Genomic DNA, 8,995 nt, shown 5'->3' on the forward strand with positions numbered 1-8,995 from the left:
GTGTACACTGTGTGTACACTGTGTGTGTGTGTACACTGTGTGTGTGTGTACACTGTGTGTGTGTGTGTACAAGGTGTGTGTGTGTGTACACTGTGTGTGTGTGTACTCTGTGTGTGTGTACTCTGTGTGTGTGTACACTGTGTGTGTGTGTACACTGTGTGTGTGTGTACACTGTGTGTGTGTGTACACTGTGTGTGTGTGTACAAGGTGTGTGTGTACAAGGTGTGTGTGTACAAGGTGTGTGTGTACACTGTGTGTGTGTACAGTGTGTGTGTGTGTGTACTCTGTGTGTGTGTACACTGTGTGTGTACACTGTGTGTGTGTGTACAAGGTGTGTGTGTACAAGGTGTGTGTGTACACTGTGTGTGTGTATGTGTACACTGTGTGTGTGTGTACGTACACTGTGTGTGTGTGTACACTGTGTGTGTGTGTACAAGGTGTGTGTGTGTGTACACTGTGTGTGTGTGTACACTGTGTGTGTGTGTGTACAAGGTGTGTGTACACTGTGTGTGTGTGTGTGTACAAGGTGTGTGTGTACAAGGTGTGTGTGTGTGTACACTGTGTGTGTGTGTACACTGTGTGTGTGTGTGTACAAGGTGTGTGTGTGTGTGTCTGTGTGCGTGTGTGTGTACACTGTGTGTGTGTGTGTGTACACTGTGTGTGTGTACACTGTGTGTGTGTGTGTACAAGGTGTGTGTGTGTGTACACTGTGTGTGTGTACACTGTGTGTGTGTGTACAAGGTGTGTGTGTGTGTACACTGTGTGTGTGTGTGTACAAGGTGTGTGTACACTGTGTGTGTGTGTGTGTACAAGGTGTGTGTGTACAAGGTGTGTGTGTACACTGTGTGTGTGTACACTGTGTGTGTGTGTGTACAAGGTGTGTGTGTGTGTGTCTGTGTGCGTGTGTGTGTACACTGTGTGTGTGTGTGTGTACACTGTGTGTGTGTACACTGTGTGTGTGTGTGTGTACACTGTGTGTGTGTACACTGTGTGTGTGTGTGTGTACACTGTGTGTGTGTACAAGGTGTGTGTGTGTGTACACTGTGTGTGTGTACACTGTGTGTGTGTGTACAAGGTGTGTGTGTGTGTACACTGTGTGTGTGTGTGTACACTGTGTGTGTGTACACTGTGTGTGTGTACACTGTGTGCGTGTGTACACTGTGTGTGTGTGTACACTGTGTGTGTGTGTGTGTACAAGGTGTGTGTGTGTGTGTCTGTGTGTGTGTCTGTGTGCGTGTGTAGGTGGCTGGGCCGCCCTTCAAGGCCAACACCCTCAACGCCTTCGCCAAGCTGCTGGGAGCCCCCACGCACATCCTGCGCGAGTGCGTCCAGATCATGCGCCTGGAGCTGGTAACCACAACCACCACAACCACCACCACCACCACAACCACCACTACCACAACCACCACAACTACCACCACACCACCACCACAACTACCACCACAACCACAACCACCACCACAACTACCACCACCACCACCACAACTACCACCACTACCACAACTACCACCACAACCACAACTACCACCACCACAACCACCACCACCACCACAACCACCACCACAACTACCACCACCACCACAACTACTACCACAACCACCACCACAACTACTACCACAACCACCACCACAACTACCACCACCACCACCACCACAACTACTACTACCACCACCACCACAACTACTACCACCACCACCACCACCACCACAACTACCACCACAACTACCACCACAACTACCACCACCACCACAACTACCATCACCACCACAACCACCACCACAACTACCACAACCACCACAACCACCACCACAACTGCCACCACCACACTGCCACCACCACCACAACTGCCACCACCACCACAACCACCCCAACCACCACAACTACAACCACAACCAACACAACCACCACAACCACCACCACAACCACCACCACCACCACCACAACCACCACCACAACTACCACCACCACCACAACTACTACCACCACCACCACAACTACCACCACAACTGCCACCACCACAACTGCCACCACCACCACAACCACCCCAACCACCACAACTACCACCACCACAACTACAACCACAACCACACAACCACACCACACCACCACCACACACCCACCACCACCACCACCACCACCACCACCACCACCACCACCACCACCACAACTACCACCACCACCACAACTACCACCACCACCACAACTACCACCACCACCACAACTACCACCACCACCACAACTACCACCACCACCACAACTACCACCACCACCACAACTACCACCACCACCACAACTACCACCACCACCACAACTACCACCACCACCACAACTACCACCACCACCACAACTACCACCACCACCACAACTACCACCACCACCACAACTACCACCACCACCACAACTACCACCACCACCACAACTACCACCACCACCACAACTACCACCACCACCACAACTACCACCACAACCACAACTACCATCACCACCACAACCACCACCACAACTACCACAATCACCACAACTACCACCACCACCACAACCACAACTACCATCACCACCACAACCACCACCACAACTACCACAACCACCACAACCACCACCACAACTGCCACCACCACCACAACCACCCCAACCACCACAACTACCACCACCACAACTACAACCACCACCACAACTACCACCACAACCATCACAACCATCACAACCACCACAACCACCATAACTACCACCACAACCACAACTACCACCACAACCACAAATATCACCATCACCACAACCACCACAACCACCACAACTACCACCACCACCACAACTACAACCACAACTACCACCACCACCACAACCATCACAACCACCACAACCACAAATACCACCATCACCACAACCACCACAACGACCACAACTACCACCACCACAACCACCACAACTACCACCACAACCACCACAACTACCACCACCACAACCACCACAACTACCACAACCACCACAACCACAAACACCACCACAACTACCACCACCACAGCCATCACAACCTCAACCACCACAACCTCAACCACCACCACAACCACCACAACTACCACCACCACCACCACAACCATCACAACCACAAATACCACCACCATCCAAACCACAAACACCACCACCATCCTAACCACAAACACCACCACCACCACAACCATCACAACCACCACCACCACCACCACCACAACCATCACAACCATCACAACCACCACAACCACAAATACCACCACCATCCTAACCACAAACACCACCACAACCACCACCACCACGACCTCAACCACCACAACCACAACTACCACCACCATCCTAACCACAAACACCACCACAACCACCACCACGACCTCAACAACCACAACCACATACCACCACCATCCTAACCACAAACACCACCACAACCACCACATCTACCACCACCACAACCACATACCACCACCATCCTAACCACAAACATCACGACCTGAACAACCACATACCACCACCATCCTAACCACAAAAACCACCACAACCACCACCACAACCACCACCACCACCACCATAACCACCACCACAACCTCAACCACCACAACCTTAACAACCTCAACCACCACCACAACCATCACAACCACCACAACGTCAACCACCACCACAACTATCACAACCACCACAACCACCACAACGTCAACCACCACCACAACCACCACAACCACCAATAGGGGCTGCTCGCTAACAGCTCTTGCCCCAACAGTCAGTTAAGGCTACACGGGCGATCTGTGTCTTTGTTAATGAGTGTGTGGGTCTCCCCTAGGTCGACTCGGCCTCAAATGAGTACCTGGTGTTGGCGTCTGGTAGCGAGGCGTGCGTGGTGCTGCCACTAAGGGCACTTGCCCCTCCAGTCTGTGTTGAGGCTACACGGGGACCTTTGTCTGTGTCTCAGTTCCCAGACCTGAGCCTCAACTGGGGCGTGCAGTTCTGCCTCACCATCCCCCCCTCGGCACCGCCCATCGCCCCGCCCGGCATGCCGGCCGTGGTGCTCAAGTCCAAGATGCTCTTCTTCGTACGTCCTGGGCACGGGGGGGGGGCACGGGGGGCACGGGGGGGGGCACGGGGGGGCACGGGGGGGCACGGGGGGCGCGGGGGGGGGGGCACGGGGGGAGGGGGCACGGGGGGGGGGGGCACGGGGGAGGGGGCACGGGGGGAGGCACTGTGGATACACACACAGACACACACAGAGACACTGACACACACAGACACACACAGAGACACTGACACACACAGAGACACTGACACACACAGAGACACTGACACACAGAGAGACACTGACACACACAGAGACACACACACAGAGACACTGACACACACAGACACACACACAGAGACACTGACACACACAGACACACACAGAGACACACACAGAGACACTGACACACACAGAGACACACACACAGAGACACACACACAGAGACACACACACAGAGACACACACACAGAGACACACACACAGAGACACACACAGAGACACACACACAGAGACACACACAGAGACACACACAGAGACACACACAGAGACACTGTGACTATGCGTGTGGCCTCCTCCTGCTGCTGTTGCTGCTGTTGCTGCTGTTGCTGCTGTTGCTGCTGTGGCTGTTGCTGCTGTTGCTGCTGTTTCTGCTGCTGTTGCTGCTGTTGCTGCTGCTGTTGCTGCTGCTGCTGTTGCTGCTGTTGCTGCTGTGGCTGCTGTGGCTGTTGCTGCTGCTGTTGCTGCTGTTGCTGCTGCTGTTGCTGCTGTTGCTGCTGTGGCTGCTGTGGCTGTTGCTGTTGCTGCTGCTGTTGCTGCTGCTGCTGTTGCTGCTGTTGCTGCTGTGGCTGCTGTGGCTGTTGCTGCGGCTGTTGCTGTTGCTGCTGCTGTTGCTGCTGTTGCTGCTGTGGCTGCTGTGGCTGTTGCTGCGGCTGTTGCTGCTGCTGTGGCTGCTGTTGCTGCTGTGGCTGTTGCTGCTGTTGCTGCTGTGGCTGCTGCTGCTGTTGCTGCTGTTGCTGCTGTGGCTGCTGTGGCTGTTGCTGCGGCTGTTGCTGCTGTTGCTGCTGCTGCTGTGGCTGCTGTGGCTGTTGCTGCTGCTGTTGCTGCGGCTGTTGCTGCTGCTGTGGCTGCTGTGGCTGCAGCTGCAACTGACGCAGCGTGGCTCCGCTGTGACCGGCGGTGGTGGCGGTGGCGGAGGGGCCGGGGGTTGTTCGGCGGAGCCTGCCAGCGTGATCGTGCCGGTGGTGTTCGACATGGCCAGCGGCACCACGCAGCAGGCTGACATCCCGCGGCACCACACGGCGCCCGGCTCCGCATCCTTCCTCATCAGCAACTGCTTCCGGCACTTCGCCGACATGTATCCCCCGCGCCAGGGTAGGTGCATGCGCTGGGGGGGAGGGAGACACGGGGAGACACGGGGAGACACGGGGAGAGAGACGGGGAGACACGGGGAGAGAGACGGGGAGACACGGGAGGACACGGGGAGAGAGACGGGGAGACACGGGGAGAGACGTGGAGACACAGGGGGAGACACGGGGAGAGACACGGGGAGACACGGGAAGAGACGTGGAGACACGGGGAGAGACACGTGGAGACACGGGGGGAGACACGGGGGGAGACACTGGGAGAGAGACACGGGGAGAGACACGGGGAGACACGGGGAGAGACATGGAGACACGGGGGGAGACACGGAGAGACACGGGGGGGAGACACGGGGGGGACACGGGAAGACACGGGGAGAGACACGGGGAGACACGGGGGGAGACACGGGGAGAGATGGGAAGACACGGAGAGACACGGAGAGACATGGGGGGAGACGTGGAGACACGGGGAGACACGGGGAGACACGGGGAGACACAAAGAGACGCGGGGAGAGAGACGGGGGGAGTCACGGGGAGAGACGGGGAGACACGGGGGAGACGGGGGGAGACGAGGAGACACGGGGAGAGACACGGGGAGACACGGGGGGAGACACGGGGAGAGATGGGAAGACACGGAGAGACACGGAGAGACATGGGGGGAGACGTGGAGACACGGGGAGACACGGGGAGACACGGGGAGACACGGGGAGACACAAAGAGACGCGGGGAGAGAGACGGGGGGAGTCACGGGGAGAGACGGGGAGACACGGGGGAGACGGGGGGAGACGAGGAGACACGGGGAGAGAGACGGGGAGACACGGGGAGACACGGGGAGTCACGGGGTCACTTGGGCAGGGAGATGCGTGGGAAGCCACGGGAGCCATGCCGGACAGGGGGACACAAGGGTGAGACGGACGAGGGCAACAACCCTTCGTCTGAATGTCTCCGTGTCACTGAGTGTGTCCCTCCCCGTGTCTCCCCGTGTCTCCCCGTGTCTCAGGAGAGTGCACCATCTTTGCGGCGGTGCGGGACCTCATGGTCAACTTGGTGCTGCCCTTCCCCAGCCGGCCCTGAGCTCACGCCGGGCAGCAGCAACAACAACAACAACCAGCAGCAGCAACAACAACAACAACCAGCAGCAGCAGCAGCAGCCATCCGAGCGGAGCCCTCCCATTGGTCAATATCGAGGCCCTCCTGAGGATGTCTGCCCCCCCTCTCCCCTCTTAGCTTCTCCCCCTTACCCCCCCCAGCCCCTCCCTCTTCCCAGCCCCTCCCCCCCAGCCCCTCCCTCTTCCCAGCCCCTCCCCCTGCATCTGTTGGTTGGGTCAATGTGTGTAGTTTCACTTCCAGGGTCAGTGGTAAGGTGGGGTTTTGGGGGTTTATATTGAATGAGTTGACGGCGGAGAATGAGTTGACGGCGGAGAATGAGTTGACGGCGGAGAATGAGTTGACGGCGGAGAATGAGTTGACGGTGGAGAATGAGTTGACGGTGGTGGAGGAGTTGAGTTCCTGGTTCCGTGAGTCTCAATAAAGGTGTCGGCATTCTCCACTCAGAATCAGATTCTTTCTTTTTACTTGATGCTGGAGAAGTCCGATGAGCCGTGAAGTTCACAGATTGTCCACCAGGGGGCCAAGTGTCCCCCCCACCCACCCACACCCAACCACCCTCCCTCACCCACCCACCCCGCCCACCCCCGCCTCGGCAAGTCCATACGAGCGGTCATCATCGCAGCAGACGAACTCATCTGCTCGCTTACCGAGCCGCCCGCCGACAGGTGGTTCCGCTCTGCGCGCCAAGCCGGTGCCGTGCTGCGTGTGAGGACGGTGCTCCTCGCCAAACGGAACGGCGACGCTGGAGACGCCGCTCCCCAAACCTCACAGGGCGACGTTATCCCCGGGTCGGCTCCCACGTCTCTTTAGTTCGATCCACCGGATTGCCGCCCATGTCCATCGTCGCGGCCTCCACGACAAGACCTCCGCGACAAGACCTCCGCGACAAGACCTCCGCCTGGTTGACTCTCTGCCCCCGGAGCATGCTCGGACATTGCTGGGCACCCGCCGATTGTCCGCCCAGCGAAAATCTTTTAGTTCGGTGAGGGGCTGTGGTTCTTTTCTGTTCCCAGATGGGGAGAGAGACACGGGGAGAGAGATGGGGAGAGAGAGAGGGGGAGACACGGGGAGAGAGACGGGGAGAGAGACGGGGAGAGAGACGGGGAGAGAGATGGAGAGAGAGAGAGGGGGAGACACGGGGAGAGAGACGGGAAAGAGATGGGGAGAGAGACGGGGAGACACGGGGAGAGACACGGGGAGAGAGATGGAGAGAGATGGAGAGAGAGGGGGAGACACGGGGAGAGAGAGAGGGGGAGAGACGGGGAGACACGGGGAGAGAGACGGGGAGAGAGATGGAGAGAGATGGAGAGAGAGGGGGAGACACGGGGAGAGTGACGGGGAGAGAGACACGGGGAGAGAGACACGGGGAGAGAGACGGGGGGAGACACGGGGAGAGAGACGGGGAGAGAGAGGGGGAGACACGGGGAGAGAGACACGGGGAGAGACACGGGGGGAGACACGGGGAGAGAGACGGAGACACGGGGGGAGAGATGGGGAGAGAGACGGGGGGAAAGACACGGGGAGACATGGGGAGAGACACGGGGGGAGAGACGGGGGGAGACACGGGGGGAGAGAGGTGGAGACACGGGGAGAGAGATGGGGAGACACGGGCGGAGACACGGGGAGAGAGACGGGCAGAGACACGGAGAGAGAGACACGGGGGGAGAGACACGGGGGGAGAGACACGGGGGGAGAGACACGGGGAGAGAGACACGGGGAGAGAGACGGGGGGGGAGACACGGGAGCCATAGGGGACAGGGATACACGAGAGTGAGATGAGGGCAACCCTTCATCCGGCTCCTGAAAAAAGTTTTCTTCGAGTCGACGGTGACGCCCGTACATCTATCGCCCTGGTCTCACACCGGAGTGCGATTTCACAGGTTTACAAGCGCGTCTGGCGTGGTGTAGCCACTTCCCCGCACGAACACCGGCGACCTCTACAAGATCGCCGGTGACCTCTGCAAGATCACCGGTGACCTCTACAAGATCACTGATGACCTCTACAAGATCATCGGTGACCTCTACAAGATCACCGATGACCTCTACAAGATGACCGGTGACCTCTACAAGATTGCCGATGACCTCTACAAGATCACCGGTGATCTCTACAAGATCACCGGTGACCTCTACAAGATTGCCGATGACCTCTACAAGATCGCTGGTGGTGGTGGTAGTGGTGGTGGTGGTGGTAGTGGTGGTGGTGTTCATCCCCTCGGTCGACTCAGCCTCAAATGAGTACCTGTTGCGGTGTGTAGTAAACATCTTAGCACTGGGGATACAAAGGCGGTGGGACGTGGGGTTTCGTTCGGGGGTCGCCGGTTTTCCTCCCGTCGTGGGTACCCCTCGGGGTACCCACACACAGCGAACCTCAGACGCACCCCCCACCCCCCACCCCCACGTCTCTCCACAGCCCCCCCCCCACCTCTCTTATTTCGGTGTGCGAGATGTCATCACGATTGGAGTGGGGGAGCGGTGGCGCTGCGGTTAGCGCTCCCTCGCGGCAACTACA

The 8,995-nt window shown here is 58.1% G+C and overlaps 2 protein-coding genes across 2 annotated transcripts in view; one reads left to right on the top strand and one right to left on the bottom strand.

Annotated features, from left to right (window-relative positions):
- The window catches only part of LOC144737226 (uncharacterized), a 140,356-nt gene extending 139,575 nt beyond the window's left edge, over positions 1–781 (bottom strand). The window contains exon 1 of the mRNA XM_078619947.1: positions 635–781. Within this exon, the coding sequence (XP_078476073.1) occupies position 635 (1 nt within the window). The 5' untranslated portion in view covers positions 636–781. The remainder of the gene's footprint in view (positions 1–634) is intronic.
- LOC144737228 (mediator of RNA polymerase II transcription subunit 14-like) overlaps positions 1–6,932 on the top strand; it is a 69,572-nt gene extending 62,640 nt beyond the window's left edge. The window contains 4 exon segments of the mRNA XM_078619950.1: positions 1,243–1,350; positions 3,935–4,054; positions 5,158–5,389; positions 6,377–6,932. Of these exon segments, the coding sequence (XP_078476076.1) occupies positions 1,243–1,350; positions 3,935–4,054; positions 5,158–5,389; positions 6,377–6,450 (534 nt within the window). The 3' untranslated portion in view covers positions 6,451–6,932.
- Positions 6,933–8,995: the final 2,063 nt, after the last annotated feature.

This window comes from Lampetra planeri, chromosome 66, assembly GCF_965212315.1.
Source record: "Lampetra planeri chromosome 66, kcLamPlan1.2.h2, whole genome shotgun sequence".
Classification (NCBI taxonomy): Eukaryota; Metazoa; Chordata; class Hyperoartia; order Petromyzontiformes; family Petromyzontidae; genus Lampetra; species Lampetra planeri.